The sequence below is a fragment of the Mustela nigripes genome, chromosome X (genome assembly GCF_022355385.1).
Source record: "Mustela nigripes isolate SB6536 chromosome X, MUSNIG.SB6536, whole genome shotgun sequence".
In the NCBI taxonomy this organism is placed as follows: Eukaryota; Metazoa; Chordata; class Mammalia; order Carnivora; family Mustelidae; genus Mustela; species Mustela nigripes.
Window position 1 is genome coordinate 118,926,348 of NC_081575.1, and position 20,623 is coordinate 118,946,970.

At 47.4% G+C, this 20,623-nt stretch overlaps 1 protein-coding gene across 1 annotated transcript in view; it reads left to right on the forward strand.

Annotated features, from left to right (window-relative positions):
* The window catches only part of ANOS1 (anosmin 1), a 174,627-nt gene that overhangs the window by 140,710 nt on the left and 13,294 nt on the right, over nt 1-20,623 (forward strand). Inside the window, exon 9 of the mRNA XM_059385998.1 lies at nt 6,160-6,306. Within this exon, the coding sequence (XP_059241981.1) occupies nt 6,160-6,306 (147 nt within the window). The remainder of the gene's footprint in view (nt 1-6,159; nt 6,307-20,623) is intronic.

The following is a 20,623-nucleotide window of genomic DNA, read 5'->3' on the forward strand; positions in this document are numbered from 1 at the left end:
CTCTGGTTAACAGGTGCTCAGACTAACAGGTGCTCAGCACACCTGCTCCTCTCCTGGGCTCTCCTGCAGTTATAGGTGCTCAGACTAACAGGTGCTCAGCACCCAGAGGTGCTCCTCTCCCAGACTCTCCTCTGGTTAACAGGTGCTCAGCACACCTGCTCCTCTCCTGGGCTCTCCCGCAGTTAACAGGTGCTCAGACTAACAGGTGCTCAGAGAGCACACCTGCATGTCTCCCGGGCTCTCCTGCTACAGATGGCTTCACCCTTCACCCTTCTGTTCACACCAAAGCCCAAGACACCTTCTTCAGGATTGTCTTTCCTTTTTCTCCAGAAATTCCATTCTTTAAAAAGCCGTTCTGTCTCTAATGTCAGATTGTCCGTGGGATCTGTGAAATTCTTTGCCATGTTTAGGCCATTCCCACCTCTTTCTCAGAATTAAAATACTGTCCTGATTTGTATTTGTCACCGCTCTTTCTTAACTACCCGTTTTGTAGATGGCGGCCAACTCGTGCTTTAGAAATGCGCGCCGTGTAACGGGTCTCTCCCCCTTCTGCCTTCTGTCGCTCTTCGTCTTCTCCCCAGAGTTCGTCCTTCACTGCTAACCCGTGTCCCTCCCCAGCTTCCTCCTCAGACCCAAATCCTTCAGACCTTTTGTTCGTCCTGGTGGGGACTTCATCCGTCGTGTAAAGTAAGTTTGCCTTTTAGTGTCCTGGTTGTTCCGGTAAACAACAGTCCTTCCCCGTGAGAAACCGGCGTGGGCCTGCAGACTGCCGCGACTCGCGTGCGCTCCCACAGCCCAGAACACGGAGGGAAAGACTCCGAGCTCCGCGTCCCCTCCGAGAGGGCTCTTCGGGGTGCCCCTCACCGGGCTCGCGCCTGGAGGGAGCTGCGTGGGGGGCTCTGGGGCCCCGCAGAGGCGCATCTGGGCTTCCCCACTCTGCCTGCTGCAGCCCCCACAAGCTGGCCGGGTCAGTGACTTGCTCTTCGACTAGCTTTGTCTCCCACTCTCTCCAGGAGGGTGTAGACCTGCCTCTGTCACGCCTTCAGCCATATGGCACAGAGAGTCCGCTTCCTCGGTCTCGGAAAGACACGTGGTTCCCCGTAAGCAGGAGCACATCACGTCTCTGTTCCCCGTCCTCTGTAGTGTGAGGCAGAAACCTCCTTCCCTGTGCATACGGCAGACTCCACCGTGGGTCGAAGCGCACCGCTTTCTGACTCGGCAAACAACATCCACCGAACCAAGCTCTCACGTAGGTCACGGAGCACAGAAGTGTCCGGGGCTGTTCCCCACGTGCACACACACCGAACAGTGTCGCTCCGTAAGCAGGAATCCCTCTGTGACCCGCAGCCAGAGTCAGCCTTCATTGGACAGGCTGACTCTGAACGCTAATGTCACTTTCTAGTCACCTTGTAAAATTCGATAATGTTTCCCCTGGTCAGTGAAGAGTTACCACAGTGAACCCCTCAGAGGCCACTTTATTCGGAGGATTAGCTGATGCCTCTCCTGTGGCTTCCGAAAGGTGACAGAGGAGAAGGAAGAAACCGAATCGTTCAGATGACCTGGCCTGACGCATGTCGTTCGGTCTCAGGGTGTCCTGTGGAAGAGACAGGCTTCATCAGGGACTGGGAGGGACATAGCTGAATGTTTGTCAGGATGTCCCATGCTCGTGTTGAAATGCAATCTCATGAAGGTTAGGATAGGACTCTTCTTCCTTTTAAAAATATTTATTGATTTGACAGAGAAAGAGAGAATGAAGCAGAGGGAGCTGCAGAGGCAGAGGGAGAAGCAGGCTCCCCGCTGACCAGGGAGACTGATGTGGGACTCGATCCCGGGGCCCTGAGATCATGACCTGAGCTGAAGGCAAACGATTTGGACTGAGCCACCCAGGTGCCCCTAGCGTAGGACTTCTATAAGAACACTGTGAATTTCATCGCAGACCAAGGAGAAATAACGAGTAATTACAACTTTTTGGTATAAGCCAGGGGAATGACATCTTATAGGAAAGACAGTAGTAAATGCCAGCATGTCGATTACTTTCTGAGGGACCTTTTCCCAGGTCTGCGGGCCACTAGGCGTTTCAGTGACAAAAATTTCCACGGAAGCAGAAGCGGACTGCTCACGTCGTATCAGAAAAGGGCCCCTCGAGGAGGAAGGAACTGACACTCGTGGCTGGAAATGCAGCTTGCTTTTTGGAGGCAGGAGGACCTTTTCCACGGTCGACAGATTGCACAGGTTTTTCCAGCTGCGTGAGGCAACTGGGGTTTTCTTCTAGTTTTTCATAACAAAAATGGAGCCGAGAGGAAATACGCTGAGGCTCTTGATCTGTTAAAATTAATCAGAATTTTGACATTTGGAAAAATAGCGAACTCGTTCCGTTGTCTCACTTTTGGGACTGATAGAGTATCCGTCAGACCTCCGATCTTTTCACAACACGTAGACATGATTTTAGTGCATTTGGATTTGATAGTGACAGAGCAGGACTGGCGCTCAGAACCAGGGCCACGCTCCTAGCACGGAGCCCCTGTCTCTGTCCTTTCCGAGTGGCGTGGGGCTCGGCAACCCTAGGCGTCTGTGCCTCTCAGTAAAGCAACCACATTTCCATCTTGAGATACAGAAAACTGCATCCTTACGTGTAGGTAATGGAAAACAAAACTGTGTGTAGGACATAATAAAGTACAAAGGCAAAATTCACGTAGAGATTAGCCACAGTATCGACACATTTGCTTATTCTCTGGCAAATTCCCAAAGTCACAGATTACTAAAGGGGTTTCACAAACCATAAGTTCATTTGTGAAAATCGTTAAGTCCTTAGTTACGAGTTAACAGATACTTTTGCTGTGACCAGCAGGATTCTTGACGAACGTGGTAATCAGGAAAGGGATGAGTTTTGCCCGAGAGCCCTGTAGGTTCTCTGTCTGGGCCCAGCCCGTGTGTGTGCTCCAAGCTCTCTGCGCTGCTGGTTCTCACTGGGGGGTGACCCAGCGCCTCTCACGAGGGAGCCGGTGAGGCTGTGGTTTGTATTAAGCAGAATGAGTTTGGTCCTCAGCGGGCGCAGAAGCCCTTCTCCCGGACCTGACAGCATCTCCTCACCGGGCTCATCCTGATGTACAGCTTTTTATAATCAACTGGGAGGTAACGTAGTGAGGAAATGGTTCTGAGTTCTGTGAGCCACTCTAGCAACGTAATCGAGCCCACGGAGTTGGGGGTTGGAACCTCCACTCAACAGCAGGTAGTGAGAGTCACAGGTGACAACCTAGAATGGTGACAAGTGTCCGAAGTGCGGCACAGTCCTATAGGATCGAGCCCTTATTCGGGAAGAGCTGGTGCCGTCTACACCTAGATGGTGTAGACGGTGTCAGAGGGGGACACCTCCTGATGTGGACGGTGTCTGTAGGCAATCAGATGTTGTCTTAGGGCACACGGTGTCAGAGGGGGACACCCCCCCACACGGGGACAGTGTCCATAGGGATCCGATGTCATGTGCAGGTAGATGGTGTAGATGGTGTCAGAGGGGGACACCCCCCACCGACATGGACGGTGTCTGTACGGGATCTGATGCCGTCTTAGGGTACACAGTGTCAGACCTGAGCTGGACTGTAGGACACCCCGCGGGGGTCTGAGCCTGGCCAGTGATGTGATAAACCCCCAGTATACACACTGGATTTGGGTGCAGAAGACTAGAGCCTCACAAATGTTCTTGGGAATGCAAACATTTATTTCAACTGTCTAAAGCACAACGTGGTACGTTAGAACCTGAGTAGCGTAAGTGTCCCTTCCCTCTGAATCGTGTAGGTGATCCTGGGCGTGTACTGGTGTGAGGAGTGGTGGGCGGTCACTGCAGGTTCCCCGCACCTTCCCCAGGCTCCCGTCTTCCCTCACGGACCTGTCGGGAAAGGTTCCTATCGGTGGACCTTATGTGCCGCTCCGCCTGGTCTCCTCCCCGGGGCTCCTGGGACTCAGAAAGCAGAAAGTTTGGTGGAGTTTCTAACCATGCTGCTTCCCAAACTAGGCATTGGGTAAGGGAGAGTTGTGAGGTCAGTGGGGAGTTCTGAGATCCTTATTACAAAACCCTGTAGCTAATGGCCTGGCTCCGCGAACGGAAGTGGCCCATGATGCATGGAGAGCGGGAACCTGATGGAAGACGGCGCTGGGGTTACAGCTCCCTGTCGCCGCGGCCGCACCTGCGTGGAACTGGACACTCTTCTTAGTGTTTTTGAACCCCATGGTTTTCGTTTTGAATATGTGCAGGCTGACGTCACTTTCTCGGGGGTCTGCGCACGGTGGCCCGTGGGCCACATCTGGCCCACCGCCTGGTTTTGTAAATAAGACGGTAGCGGCCCACGGCCACACCCCGTGTTTGCAAATCGTCTGTGACTGCTTTTGAGCCATCGGGAGAGCTGAGGACTGGGGTAGGACTGCGCAGGCCCCAAAGCCAAAACGTTCACCGTCCAGCTCACAGCTGGTTGACCCTGCTCCGTTTCGTAGGACGACGGTAAGAATAGAGATAGTCATGCAGAGCAGACAGGTGGGGACGACGGATGGACGGACAGAGTGTCGTACCCCACACGGACAAGGAGAGCCAGCCAGTGCATTCTGAGCGAACGGGGTCTGGAACCTAGTGACGAAGGAGCCTGACATACTGTAGGAATTAAGAATGGCACAGACCTGCGACTGCATCAAAACAGGAAAACGAAAAGAACGGTAAAAGCAAAGCCGGTTGCGCCATGAAACCGTGACGGGGAAGAAGTGGCCTGGCCTAGGGTGGTAGAAATCACATTTTGAATCACCTCATTCGGAGGAATGTTTCCTGGTGTCTTGATTAGAGACTTTCTCTGGGTGCCACTGCATGTGGGACATCTGAGCTTGGGGTCATTCTGAATCACGTTTACATCGTCGTTGCTTTGCAACAAGTACACGGTAAATGCAGTGTTACACTGACGGTGGGGAAAGTCATGTTAAGAAATAGCGGTGAATATGCGTACGGACCCATCTCGTCTTTCCTAAAGCATTCTACTGCAGCCGTCCGAGCCTCTTCTTGTAACTCGTTTCCACAAACACCCTTTGTCTGCTTTTCCAAAGCATAGGCACCAGCTGCTTGTGAGATGCAAACACCACCTTCTCTCCTCCCTGTGCTCCCGCCTGACTATGCCCTGCCCTGTGCGTGAGCCTTTGGGAACACCCTCTACTGTGTGTGGGATCACTCGCACGTGTGTCCACTCCCGAAGCACAAGCTTTGTATCTGCAGTCTCTGGCTCACTGCCAGACACTTGGGAAGTGGTCACTAAGTACTGACAAGAAACAAGGAGCGAATGGATGAACGGATGAATGCACCCTTCAGCTCCACTCCCCGTCTGAGGTGTCATTGCATTGCATTTGCTGCCCCTTAGTATTTCATGTAAAAAGTCGATTGAACATGTAGGGCCTGTCTGGGCATTGATATATAATGCTGGTATGTCCAGGAAGAGCTCTCTGTATTGTTCTCAGGCCACGTGGTTTTTTTTTTTTTTTATTAACATAGAACATATCACTTGTTTCAGGGGTACAGGTCTGTGAATCATCAGGCTTACACACTTCACAGCACTCACCATAGCACAGACCCTCCCCAGTGTCCATCACCCAGCCACCCTCTCCCTCACCCCAGCCCCCAGCAGCCCTCAGTTTTTTCCTGAGATTAAGAGTCTCTTATGGTTTGTTTCCGTCTCTGGTTTTGTCTTGTTTCCTTTTTTCCTCTCTTTCTCTATGATCCTCTGTCTTGTTTCTCAAATTCCTCATATCGGTGAGATCATAGCATAATTTCTTTCTCTGACTGACTCATTTTGCTCAGCATAATACCCTCTAGTTCCATCCACGTCATTGCAAACGGCAAGATTTCATTTCTTTGGATGGCTGCATAGTATTCCATTGTGTATATATACCACATCTTCTTGATCCATTCATCTGTTGATGGACATCTAGGCTCTTTCTACAGTTTGGCTATTGAGACCATGTGGTATTTTCATGGTATTTCACTTATTTTCTTTACAACTACAAAAAATACATAAAAGGAGAAATACCATTCACATCTCTTTTTTAAGTCAGAGCAGCTGTCCCACCCGGCGACTGTGTACTGATAACAGATTACTTTTGACCAGGAAATCACAGTGTTCTACTCTGTTGCAGAAGAGCAACTTGGGAAAACGGGAAAGAGCGTGACACACGTGCAGCCGCCTTTCCAACGACGACGGCCCACGCGGCTCCTGGAAATCGGAGCCCCCTTCTATCAAGACAACCAACTTCAGGTGAAGGTCTACTGGAAAAAGACCGAAGGTACGCAAATGCTCTCTGACAACTTGTTATCTGTGTAAGGGGCCCCGTGACACCAGGGGGCTAGTGAAAGAGTCAGGGTTGAACCATGGTGTGAATAGTTTTTGTTTTTTGTTTTTTTAAGATTTACTTATTTTACAGAGAGAACATGAGGCAGGGGAGGGCAGAGAGAGAGAGAGAATCTCAAGCAGATTCCATGCTGAGGACAGAGCCCGGTGTGGGGGTGGATCTCACGACCTTAAGATCATGACCTGAGCTGAAACCAAGAGGCAAATGCTTCACTGACTGAGCCACCCAGGCGCCCTGCCATGGGGGTGACATTAAGGGAAACAGAAACCCAAACAGAATATTTAGATCCTTTTTATTATTATTATTTATTTATTTTAAATTCCTGCTGCTGTGAAGTCTAAGTGAGCTGCTGCTTCTCTCCCAGGAACCCATACCGTGTTTAGAAATCAGCACCGTTGGTCAGCTGGTTGCATTTTCTCATCTCAGGGATGTTAGCCTGGCTTCACTGCTTTCCCAGAAGGCCAGTCCTGTCTCCAAGACACTCAAAACACTCATTATTCTGCTCTATAAAGTTTTGTTCTAAATGAGTTTGTTGTTTAAAAAAAGACACACAACCCAAATAATTTGGGAAACAGAGAAAGAAGTCACTTATTTCAGTATGGTCTCCTAGAAACAGTATTTTGGCAGATGTCTTTTCAAAATTTTCCTACACTTCTGTTCTTCCTTCAGTTGTTTTATACACACACACACAGGTCCATATATGTATGTAAAAAGTACACATTTTCATATAATGTAGGAGCATTCTGCACTATCCTGTATTTCTGTTCCCTGTTTAACTCACTTCTGTGTACGGACACACCACAATATCCTAACACACCATCATCCCACTACAGCAAAACTCCCGGGTGTCTTCAGAATTTCCATTTTACAATTAATACTGCAAGCCAGATTTACCCTTGGAATTAATTCTGTTTTGAGTTTGTATTTGAATAGCTGTCTTTAGAATAAATTCATTTTCTTTGGTTTTCTTTATTCGTAAGATTTTTGTGTATATTATCGAACTAGTATTTTTGGAATTATTTGATGTACATTTCCATGTCTACCACTCGTATGCCTTTGGAAACACAGGAAAGACAGATTGTTTCAAGAGTTCACTTTTAACAGTTCTTCCGAAGAACACTGTTACACAGAACGTTGGTGTTGGAGGGCCACCTGGGTGGCTCAGTTGGTTGAGCGTCTGACTCTTGATCTCAGCTCAGGTCTTGGTCTCAGGGTTGTGAATTCAAGCCCCACGTTGGGATCCATGCTGATCATGGAACCTACATGAGCAAAAAAAAAAAAAAAAAAAGGGGAATATTAGTGCTGGAGTTCTTTTTGTTCCAGAATTTTTTCTAAGCTGCTGACATCCATTCTGTAGCCAAAATAATATTACAATTAATATTAATGTCTTATTACTCTCCTACGTTAATTAAAACTAAATTCCATTTATTCAGTATTATTTATTAAAAGTTATTCATTCATGTATATCCCTATTTGTAAACATAATAAGTTTTAGGATAATTATTAAATTACAAAATTTATTTGATCTATTATGTTTACTGACTTTAGATTAGAACTGTATCAGTCGTAAAACATTAATATTGAAACTATAAATATATAATGAAATACAAATGTACGCATTGAGAATACTTCTTAAGCATACAAGAGCATGAAAACATGAACGTATAATGAAATACAACCGTAAGCATTGAGAATACTTCTTAACCATACAAGAGCAACCATTGCTGTTGTGACTTGTAAACTTGAAGATCTGTCTTGCTGATATTTGAAATGTTTATCACTCAGAACCATAACGTGCACGTTGGGCCTCTCGGGTGCATGAGATCCAGGGAGCGGGAAATGACCTCATTCTGTTGGGGAAGCCGTACTTCATGCAGGGCTGGTCTGCCCTTGCTCCGTGTGGAGCTCCACCGATGGCTCTTTTTAGCCAGGGCTGGGGATTTGGTTTGCCCCGGTGGGGGCCTCTGCAGCACAGGGCTGCCATGAACACAGGTCTTTGATGCACGTTCTCCCGGACGAGGGGGACCCTGGGTGATTGGAGCATGCAGAGCTTTGGAAGACATGACACTTTCTCACAGAGGTTGCAGCTTCCATTCCCACTCTCAGGGCACGATTGTCCCCAGTGGACCCCCCTCTCTCTGCCTCGTGGAGTTTCCATCTTTTTGAGTTGAGCAGTTCTGGGACCTGTGTCTCGATGGCTCGGTTCTGTCTGCGTTTTTAAGCTCTTCAGCCGCGCTGTTTGTCCTGCAAGAGGCCTTTACATGTTGAGTATAGGTGTCACCTGCCGGTTCCCTGGTTTCAGCGTTTTCTCCTTGTGTGACCGATCCATCCTTCCTTCCTTCCTCAGTGCTTCTGTGTTGTAGAGGGGACCCATTCATCATTTTGTTTCTCTGGGTGAGAGACCCTGGTTGAGGATCTTTGCTTACACAGGGTCACACAGATCCTCCCCTCACGTCCTGAATCTTGGACCGCTTCCCCCTTCTCTCTGGGGCTGTCTTCCGCCTGGAACTGAGTTTACGTGTGGAGCTCACTGCTCCTTTACGCTTCCGGCCCTCCTGAGCTGCAGCAGAGCTGACAGAGCAGCCTTAGTTGAACTGCGGGCTGCTGCCCCGGCCCTACCTCCCACGTATGGGCATCTTATCTGTTCGACTTTCTCTGGAGTCATTTGGCGTTTCCCCCTCTGCAACTTTCTGGCATTGTTGTCTTAACTACTGTGAATCTGTAAATATTTTTAATCATAGTTCTGCAGTTTTTACTTCATTATCAAGTTGTCTTGACTGTTTTCGGTCCTTTGTGCTTTTATATCAGTGTTTATATTAATCTGTCAGTGCCCACAGAAACCTTGTGAGATCTCTGTTGAGATTACAGTCAACATATGGTCACGACTGAGAATTCACATCTTAAAAATCCCGACACTTGACGTATCACTTTCTTCCGTTTTTTAAAGTTTTCTCTTAACAGTGATTTGTAATGTGTAATGCAGAGGCTATAATAGTTCTATTAGGATTATTCTAAGGTGTTTGTGTTTATTGCGGTCCCATTCCAAACATGTGTACTTTTCCTCAGTTTTGTTTCCTAACTGTGGCTGTCCTACAGACATAGACATCCTCTTTCAATGTCTTGATGGTGAATCGGACTCTCTTGTTCTATTCCCTTGCTCACTGCATTTCCTGTGATGATTCTTTCCCATTTTTCCATAAAAGCTACCGTGTAGCATGCGCATAAGGAGAATGTGATATTTTCCTTCCCAGACCTGGACCTCTCCTTCTGTCCCTTGCTGTAACGCCGGCTGTGATGTTCAGTGCGGGACGCCGGAGGAGTGATCCCTGCAGGGGTGACGTTTGTTTTTTATTTTTGACTCCTCATTTGTGTTTGTTCAAAGCGGAGATGAAGCAGAAGTGCTGCTTTCTTTTCTTCCTCTTGGTTACGTGGTTGAAGATTTACTAGTCCTTCTGATTACATGGAAACAGGTTAATGGTATTCATGGCTGAGGAAAGTCAGTTTTCTAAATATCTGTTAGGAATTATTATATGTAAAACACTGCATGCTTGTAAACTACTATTTGAGCCACAATAACATGGAGTTTAAGAACACGGTCTTTACACTGAGATATATTTTGTGTAAAAGCCCAGGCGAACCACTCACCAACGTGTGGTGTCAGGCAAATCACTCACCACTCAGCACATCAGTTTCTCATCTGTAAAGAGGGAGTAACGGTGCCCATCTCACGGGGGTGGTGAGTGATGTCATGGGACCTGTGTGCGTGTGTGCATGAACACAACGTGTGCAAGTGGACATAACAGATTTTATGTCCATATACAAGTATCTGCTGCTTTTACCTTCCCCAGCTTTATGGACTAGAATTGCTCTAGAACATGGTGCATATTTGAGGTGCCCAGCGTGATGACTGGATGTACTTATCTACCATGATTGGATTTGCACAATAAGGTCATTGAGCACACTAACCCCAGGCGTGATGTCAGTAGACATACTTCACCAGATGAACAAAATCCCCTACTGCTTTTTCTTTTTTTAAGATTTTATTTATTTCAGAGAGAGAGTATGTGTGAGTCAGGGAGGGGCAGAGGGAGAAGCAGACTCCCAGCTGAACATGGAGCCCAGCACGGGGCTCAGTCCCAGGACCCTGGGATCATGACGTGAGCTGAAGGCAGACGCTGAACTGACTGCGCCCCCAGGTGCCCCATCCCATTGCTGTTATCTGCAGTGTTTTTCTCATGGATTCATGTGCAGTTTTATCACATATTCTTGAAAGTAATGAGAAGGTCAAGGACTTTTTCTTCTTTATTGTATTAACATGATGATCTAAAGGGAAAGTGATAGACTGTGTCGTAGGTTTGTTGTGGGAATTAAATGACAGTACACATACGGAGTGCTTGGGGACAGTGCCCAGCACAAAGTAATCACCCCAGAAATGTCAGGGTTCTTACGGGGTTTCCTGTAGGTGGAGCCCTGAAGGCTGGCCCACGAGCAGAGGGGAAACAGGACGCTAGGAAGCAGGGTGAGCGCCGCTGAGCTAGGCACTTCTTGGGGCTTTAGGACCAGCTCTGTTTTCCTCCTTTGCAGACAAGGAGGTATGATGCTTTCACAAACGGTCTCGTGATTGATTTGCAACCCAAATGCGAGGAGTTCTAAGCATTCCGCTTGGCAGATGAAGTGGGATTAACCACCACTGCCCTCTGTCTGCGGCAGGAAATGGTTAATACTCCCATACAGCTCAGGACTTCGTTCTGTGGTCGGCACGTGGGTTGAACTGGAACGCCTGCCGGGGTGGCAGTGACTTTGCCGTTGGCGTCTGCCCGGGGAGGTCACTTTCCACGTAGGTTACACGGCCCCTTAGGGACCGAGAACAAGTCACGCCATCCCTAGAGATGTCTTTTTTTCTAATAAGCCCTTTTCCTTAAATTCTATCCATCCTATGTCCCTTCGGATGGTAATGTGAAAGCCAAATGAACGTCTAAAAGCCAGCGGGGGACACAGCAGGAGTTCCAGACTCTCGCACATCTGTTCTCTTCCAGAAGCCCGTTGGGCAGGCACCATAGGACCTACAGTATCCCAAACCCGAGTTTCCCGAAACAGTGATGGAGCGTGTGCTGTTCATAACTACTGCACACGTAGGAGACGAGATCCCTTTTAAGTCAACAGATGGTCCCACTGTTCACGAATTCTGGGTAGAATGTGAATGTGAGATCTTTGTCTGGCTTTTCTGGTCTTTTTGACTCTGTAAAATCGTTCACTGTGGGCCTCTTATGCAACTTTCAAGACCCATCTCAAATGCTTTTTGAACACTACATCGAAACCTAATGATGTACTGTACGTTGGCTAACTGATCATAATAAAAATAAAAATGAAAAACAATATTAAAATAGGAAAAAAAATTCTGAGAATATTCTTGAATCATAACTAATTTCCACCAGTGGATCCACTGGGTTGAAAACCTTAAAAAACCTGAATGCTTGTGACAGATCAGAGTAGATGAGAATCTTGTTTACTAGTCAAGATAAAACTGTAAGTAGAAATGGGTTTCTAGATATCTGTCACATTTCCTAAAAAAGCGAGGCTGGCCAGCATGTTGGTTTTGGACTTGGAGCTAGGAACTCAGAAGCACAAATCTGTTCAGTTTCCTTGAAATTTCCCAAAGGGAGAGCGTCCTTTTTTATTATTATTATTATTTATGATGACAGAGCATATTATTTCTAAGGGAAATGACTCAAACATCATGTGTTAGCCCAGAGTGCCTGTGTCACTGGGGTGTAACAGTAAATGCTCTCGAAGGAAAGACATACCCTCAAGAATCAATCTGCAGCCCTAAAAGGAATAAAAAATTGGCTACTTTTATTAATTAGCAATTTTATTATTCTTCAAACAACAGTTCCGTTTTACTGTGTGGCAACAAAATCCACACTTGATTCTCTCAGGCTCCTTGGTTTAGACTTCGTGTTTGCACTCCAGAAATGTGAAAAATTAGCTCAAAACGAGAGAGAAAACATTCCTACTTCTACTTGGAGTAGAAATGCCTTCTGCCAAGTAGGTGTTTGAGTTTTTTCTTTTACAAAATTGTACAAAATCCGAAAGTCTGTCGGACGAAAGCATTTTTACAAACGAAGAGAGAAGAAGACATCAGTTTGTGAAAGGATGTCATTCCGCTGATACTGATTGAGCACCTACTGCATACCAGGTGCTATTTCCGGTGTTGGAGATGCTGCAAAGAACGGAAATCCCTGCCCCGGGGAAGTGGCATTTTCCGATGCGTTCCCGAGTGCTGTGCGGGGCTGCCGGTGCTGGGACTTCCCGTCTTTACTGTGGCGGCTATCCTGCGGCGCTCCCCGATGGTCTCCCTCTCTCAGAGCTCTGATTTCAACCACCCAGCACACTTGAGCATTCGACTTTTGGAATTTAGAGATGAACATTCCATTAAAAAATGTACAGCCTTATATAGCACCTGGACCATGCAGTCAGTGGGGCCTCCGACTCCTGGTTTGGACTCGGGTTATGATCTCAGGGTCCGGGGACTGAGCCCCATGTCCGGCTCAGCTCCCACGGGGAGTGGGGAGTCCTCCTGCAATTCTCTCTTCCTCTCCCCTCTGCCCCCTTTGCTCATGCTCCCTCGTTCTGAGTTTCCCTCTCTATAATAAATCAATCCTTAAAATATTTTTTGGCAGCCTTGAATGTACGCCAGGCACTGTGAGTTCATTATATTTGAGAAACAGATGAGATACATCTAGTTTTCGAATCACAGTTGAGGCACACCAAAAGCAGATTTCCATATTTAAAAACTTCTCAAGTGCATTATAATTCATCTGTGGAAGGGAGAACTTCAGTTCGAGAACCACAGCAACACAGGCACTTAGCAGAGAATTTTCATATGTATCCCCTGGGGAAAGGTTTGACTTGAAGATGCTGTTTTTCATATTCTGGTCATAGATGGGGTCCTGAAGTCATCTCCTAAATACAGACTTGCAGGGTTTTCATAATTGCCAAGATGAAGCTAAAGAGGACAGGACATTTGTATAAATGAGTTACACGGATATTTGTATAAATACATGGATATTTGTATAAATACACGGATATTTGCAGAAAGGAGTTAGAACCCAACTAACACAAGGGTGGGCATTTTGTGGTCTGCATTTGGAAAAAGAATCCAGTACGATGAACATACGGTGCCCTACCCTTCCAGGGGTACAACTGAGTGATTTAACAGTTCTTTCGGGGTGCACGTATCGTTCTGAATTAGCGTTTTTGTATTTTATTTTCATTCCGGTGCAGTGTCATGTTAGGCTCTGACGACAGTGCAGTGGTCCAACAATCCCGTGTACTACTCAGTGTTCACCATGAGTGTTGTGTCCATCACCTTCCCGTATTTTACAACACCCCACTCCCTCCTGTGGGAACCACCGGTTCTCCAGAGTTGAGTCTGTGTCATGGTTTTGTCTCTTCTTCCCTTTGCTTGTTTCTCTTGACTTTTAAATCCCACATCGAGTGAGTGAAATCATATGGTATTTGTCTTTCTCTGACAACTCACTCAGCATCATACTCTCTAGATCCATGGTTGGTGTTGCAAGCGCCAGCATTTCCTTCTTTTCTGCGGCTGAATAATATTCCATTGTGTGTAGACACCACATCTTCTTTATCCGGTCATCGACAGATGGACACTTGGGCGGCTTCCAGAATTGGGCTGTTGTAAATAACGCTGCTGCAAACGTAGGGGCGCATATGGCTTTCTGATTCTGTGTCTTGGTGTTCTTTGGGTAAATACCCAGCACTGAAATTACTGGATCATGAGGTAATTCTAATTATTTGAGGAGCCTCCGTCCTGTTTTCCACACTGGTTGTACCAGTTTGCATTCCCACCAACAGTACATGAGAGTTCCTTTTTCTCCAATCCTTGCCAACACTTGTTTCCTCTGGTTTTTATTTTAGCCATTCTGACAGGTACGAGGTGGGAGCTCACAGTTAGTTCTGATTTGTATTACCCTGAAGCTGAGCCTCTTTCCATGGGTCTGTCGGCCATCTGTAGGTTTTCTTTGGAGAAATGTCTCTTCATATGTTCTGCCTATTTTTTAATTGGGCTCTTGGGGTGTGGGGTGTTCAGTTTGATAAGTTTTTAATATATTTTGGAGATTAACCCTTTATTGGATATATCATTTGTAAACATCTTCTCCCATTCAGTAGGCTGTGTTTTAGTTCCGGTGACTGATTTCCTTCACTGTGCAGAAACTTTAATTTTGATAAAATCCCAATAATTTATTTTTGGGAATAAATTTGCCTCAGAAGTTGTATTCAGGAAAAATGCTGCTAGGGCTGAGGTCAGAGAAATTACTGCCTGTGCTCCTTGGGGGAGTTCTATGGTTTCGGGTCTTACATGTAGGTCTTCGATCCATTTTGGACTTATATTTGTGCAGGATGTAAGAAAGTGGTCCTGTTTCTTTTGTGTGTGTCCCTGTTCAGTTCTCCCAGAACCATCTGTTGAAGACACATCTTCCCATTGTATATTCTTGCCTCCTTTGTGAAAGAGGAATGACCATAATCGTGGGTTCATTTCTGGGTGCTCCCCATTCTGTTCCTCTCATCTTTGTGTTTTTAATGGCCAGAACCATACTGTGTTGATTACTATAGCTTTCAGGTGTGACTTGATATCTAAGATTGAGATACCTCCAGTTGTGCTCAAGATTGCTTTGGCCACTCAGACTCTTTTGTGGTTCCATACAAACTTTAGGATTGTTTGTTTTAGCTCTGTGAAAAATGTTCTTTTGAGCATTTTTGGAAAACATGCTACTTTGATAGGGATTGACTTGAATGTGTATTTGCTCTGTGTACAATGGGCATTTTAATAATATGTTTAAATATTATAGGAATATTTAATATTATTTTAGTATTTAATTTAGATGCACGGGAATAGCCTTCCATCTGTTTATGTCCTCTATAGTTTTTTCTTTCTTTCTCTCTTTCTCTGTCTCCTTCTTTCTAACATTGGGTTTGACAGTAAAATCAGGAGTCACATGCTCTACCATGCTCATCCCGGCACCCCTTCAATTTCTCTCATCAGTGTTCTATAGTTTTCCAAGTACAGGTCTTTTACTTCCTTGATTAAGTTTATTCTTAGGTATTTTATTATTTTGGGTACAATTGTTCATAGGATTGTTTTCTTAATTTCTCTGCTATGGTGGTATTGGTGTATGGAAATGCAACAGATTTTAAGATATTGGTTTCATATCCTGTGATTTTACTGAACTGATCAGTTCTATTAGTTTTGGGGGGAAATTTTAGGTTTATCTATATATAGTATCCTGTCATCTGCAAATAGTGAAAGTTTTACTTGTTTCTTACAGTGTGGGTGCATTTTATTTCTTTTTCTTGTCTGACTGCTGTGGCTTTGACTTCCACTATCATGTTGAGTAAAAGTGATGAGAGTGGACATCCTTGTCTTATTTCTGACCTTAGGAGAAAAGCTCTCAGTTTTCCACCACCGAGTGTAGTGCTAGCTGTGTGTTTTTCATAGATGGCCTGTATTATGTTCAGGTATGTTCTCTCTAAACCTACTTTGTTGGGGGTTTTTACTGTAAGCAGATGTTGTACTTTATCAGCTGCTTTTTTTACATCTCTTGAAATGATCATATGGTTTCTGTCCTTTCTCTTGTTGATGTATCCCATCACACAATACGACTGACCTGCAAAGACTGAACCACCCTTGCGTCCCAGGAGTAAATCCTATACGATGATGGAGAATGACTTTGTTAATCATTATTGTTGAATTTCATTTGTTGATATTTTGCTGAGGATTTACATCTGTCTTCATCAGGGATACTGGTCTGTAGTTCCTTTTTTTTATTATTTATTTTTTTTGGTAGTTTCTTTATCTGGTTTTGGTATCAGGGCAGTGCTGGCATTATACAATGAATTTGGAAGGTTTCCTCCTATGTTTTGGAATAGTTTCAGAAGAATAGGTATTAACTCCTCTTCTTTAAATGTTTAGTAAAATTTGCCTGTGAAGCTGTCTGGTCCTGGACTTGTGTTCGTTGGGACTTTTTTTGTTACTATTATTACTGATAACCAGTCTGTTCATATTTTCTCTTCCTTCCTGATTCAGTTTTGGGAGGTATATGTTTTGAAGAATTTATCCATTTCTTTTAGGTTGTCTAATTTGTTGGCATTTAATTTTCCATAATATTCTCTGATAATCCTCTGTAGCTGTGGATTTTGTTCCTATGACTCCTGTTTCGTATCTGACTTTGTTGGAGTCCCCCACCCCACCCCCAACCCCGTCTCTCTCCTGACTCTGGCTAAAGGTGTATCAGTTCTGTTGCTACTTACAGAGAACCCGCTTCTGGTTTCATTGATCTGTTGTATTGTATTTTTGGTTTCTCGTTCACTTATTTCTGCTCTGATCTTTATTACTTCATTCTTAAAACAGTTTGGGTTTTGTTTGTTCTTCTTTTAGCTTCTTCAGCTGTAAGGTTGGTCAGATTTTTCTTGATTCTTGAGGTAGGCCTCTGCTGCTATAAGCTTCCCTCTTAAAACAGCTTTTAATGGATTCCAAAGATTCTGAGCCTTGTATTTTCATTTTCATATGTCTCCATGTATTTTTTTATTTTCTCTTCGATTTTGGGGGGTGACCCAATCATTATTCAGTAGCATGTTATGTGATGTACATGTATTTGTATTTTTTATAGACTTTTTCTTGTGGTTGATTTCTAGTTTCCGAGTGTTGTGGTTCGGAAAGATGCATAGTAGGACTTAACCTTTTTTAATTTGTTGAGACTAATATTGTGGCATAAGAAGTGATCTGCTCTGGAGACGGTCCCATGTGCACTTGAGGAGAATGTATATTCTGCTGTTGTAGGGTGGAAAGTTCTGAGTATATCAGATATTTCTGGTCTGATGTCTCATTCAGAGCCACTGTTTCCTTGCTGATTTCCTGCTTCGGTGATCGGTCCGTTGATGCGGTGCGGCGGTCAAGTCCCCTACTGTTGTGTTATCATGGATTACTTCCTTTTTGCTTGTTATTAACTGCTTTTATGGAGTTGTACGCTCCCACACGGGTGCATAAGTATTTACACGTGTTAGATCTTGTCGGACTGCTCCCATTATGATTACGTAGTGTCCTTCTCTGTCTCCTGCGACGGTCTGTGTTTTAAAGTCTCGTCTGTCTGATTTCAGTGTTGTCACGAGGCTTTCCTGTCACTTCCATTTGCCTGATAAATGCTTTTCCATCCCGTCATGCTCAGTCTGCAGGTGTCTTTAGGTCTGAAATGAGTCTCTCTAGGCCGCATGGAGCTGGGTCTTGCTTTTTTATCCATTCCCTCGCCCTGTGTCTTTAGATTGGGGCATTTAGTCTATTTATGTTCAAAGTAACTTTTGATAGGTGTGTGCTTGTTGTCATTGAGTTACTTGTTTTACAGTTGTTTTTGTAGTTCTTTATTCTTCTCTTGTCCTCTGCTCTACATATCATGGGCAGGGACTGGTCCCCATGGTGCTGACGGGCCAGTGTGGGGCCATGCTGCACCTGAACGGGTGACACCTGGCGTCGGGCAGAGCTGGAGGAGCTCCCACCCCTAGGGCACGCGCTCCCAGTCATCTGTGGGTGGGGGGAGCCCCCAGGCTGCCACGGGGGCTGCGGCCAGACAGCACGTTGGCCTTCTGCCCCTCTCCCCAAGGCATCACCTTGGGGGTGGTGACGGCATAGTGCCAGGCCCGTGGCCCCGCTCTCCGTGGGCTGGCCCAAACGGTGTGGGAGGGGGTGGGTGGCTCAGGAGCACATGAGGGCAGGACGTGTGCCGGCAGCAGGGCTCCTGAGGGCCTCCTGGCGGGGAGGCCTGCAGCCGAGGCCTGGCTCTGGGAGCCACATCTGCAGAGGAGCACTGTTGGCACAGAGTCTGTGCTGCCCACCCCTCGTTTGTTCTCGGACTCAGGTCCCACACATCCCTGCCAGGCCCACACATTCTGAGCTTAGGGAACAAATGTCCTTGCCGGGGACCCCCCGTGTGCTGCACACTGCTGCTTCTCAGCTGCTGCTCTGCACGCCAGCTGTTGTGCAGTCTCTTGGCAGGGGAGGAACTCCACATCTGCGCACCGCCTCCCCACACCCCCCCCACCACCGCCCAGTTCCCCAGAGTCTCGCCCAGTGAGGGTCAAAGTTCCGGCTGTTCAGCTGCCCTGATGGAATTCTGCCCTCTGCTTTTCGGAGTGTAGACAGCCATGGGCACTGTAGTTGGCCGTGGGCACACCTGGCACTGGTGAGGGTAGTGTATATGGCCGTGGGCGGTCTAGATGGCCGTGTGCACTGAAGATGGCCATGGGCAGGCCTGGTGCTGTGGTGGGTAGTGTAGGTGGCCATGGGCACTGCAGATGGCTGTGGGCGGTGTAGACTGCCGTGAGCAAGCCTGGTGCTGGTCTGGGCAGTGCAGATGGCCGTGGGCAATGTAGATGGCCGTAAGCAGGCCTGGCACTGGGGCAGCCACTGTAAATGGCCATGGGCAGGCCTGGTCCTGCCATGGGTAGTGTCGACGGCTGTGGATAGTGTAGATGGCGTGTGTAAGCTAGACGACTGTGGGCAGTGCAGATGGCCATGAGTAGTGTAGAGGGCCGTGGGCAGTGTAGATGTGCATGAGCTGTGGGCAGGCCTGGCGCTGGCATGGGTAGTTTGGATGACTATGGGTAGTGTAGATGGTCATGGGTAGTCTAGATGGCCGTGGGCAGGCCTGGCACTGGCATGGGTAGTTTGGATGACTGTGGGTAGTGTAGATGGTCATGGGTAGTCTAGATGGCTGTGGGCAGGCTTGGCGCTGGCATGGGTAGTCTAGATGGCTGTGGGCAGGCCTGGCGCTGGCAAGGGCAGCGTAGTTGACCATGGGCGGTATAGGTGGCCGTGGGCACCGTAGATGGCTTTGGGCAGGCCTGGCATGGGTGAGGGTAGTGTATATGGCCGTGGGCAGTGTAGATGGCCATGGACAAGCCTGGCAATGGCAGTGTAGATGGCCATGGGCAGGCCTGGCACTAGTGAGGGTAGTGTAGATGGCCGTAGACAATGTCACCAGCACCGGGCCTGCCCACGGCCACCTACACTGCCCACAGTCATCTAAACTACCCACGACCATCTACACTGCCCATGCCCATCTACACTGCTCATTCCACCACCAGGCCTGCCCATGGCCATCTACACTGCCCACAGCCATTTACACCGTCCACAGCCATCTAGAGTGCCCACGGCCATCTACACTGCTCACGTTACCGCTAGGACTGACCACAGCCATGTACACTACCCATGGCATTCAACACTGAAAAAACAGTAAGTACGTGGCTGTGAGCAGGCCTGGTGCTGGCGTGGGCAGTGTACGTGGCCGTGGGTAGTGTAGATAACTGTGGGCAGTGTAGATTGCCATGGGCAGGCCTGGCGCTGGCGTGGGTAGTGTAGACGGCTGTGAGCACTGTAGACAGCCGTGGGCAGACCTGGAGCTGTCGTGGGTAGTGTAGATGACTGTGGGCACTCTAGATGGCTGTGGGAATGCCTGGCACTGGGATGGGCTCTGTAGATGGCCGTGGGCAGTGCAGATGACTGTGGGCAGGCCTGGCCCTGGCTACAGGCAGTGGCTACTAACCACGACCATCTACACTGCCCACATTACTGCCAGGCCTGCCCATGCCCATGTACACGGCGCATGGCATTCAACACTGAAAAAAAAAGCAAGTACATGGCTGTGAGCAGGCCTGGCACTGGCGTGGACTCTGCATGCCATGGGCAGTGTAGATGCTCATGGGCAGTGTAGATGGCCGTGGGCAGGTGTGGCACTGGCATGGGTAGTGTAGATGACCATGGGTAGTGTAAATGACTGTGGGCAGCACAGACAGCCATGGGCAGGCCTGGAGCTGGCGTGGGTAGTGTAGATGGCCGTGAACAGTGTAGATGGCCGTGGTAAGGCTGGGCAGTGGTGTGGGTAGTGTAGATAGCCATGGGGCATGTAGATGACCTGAGGCAGTGTAGATGGCTGTGGGCAGGCCTAACACTGGTGTGGGCAGAGTAGATGACATTAGCAGTGTAGATGTCCATGGGCAGTGTAGATGTCCATGGGTATAGATAGCCGTCGGCAGGCCTGGCGATGGTGTGGACAATTTAGATGGCCGTGGGCAGTGTAGATGGCTTTTGGCCAGCCTGGCGCTCTTGTTTTCAGTGTTGGTGGCCATGGGCAGTGTGGATGACAGTGGGCAGGCCTGGCGCTAGCCTGGGTAGTGTGGAAGG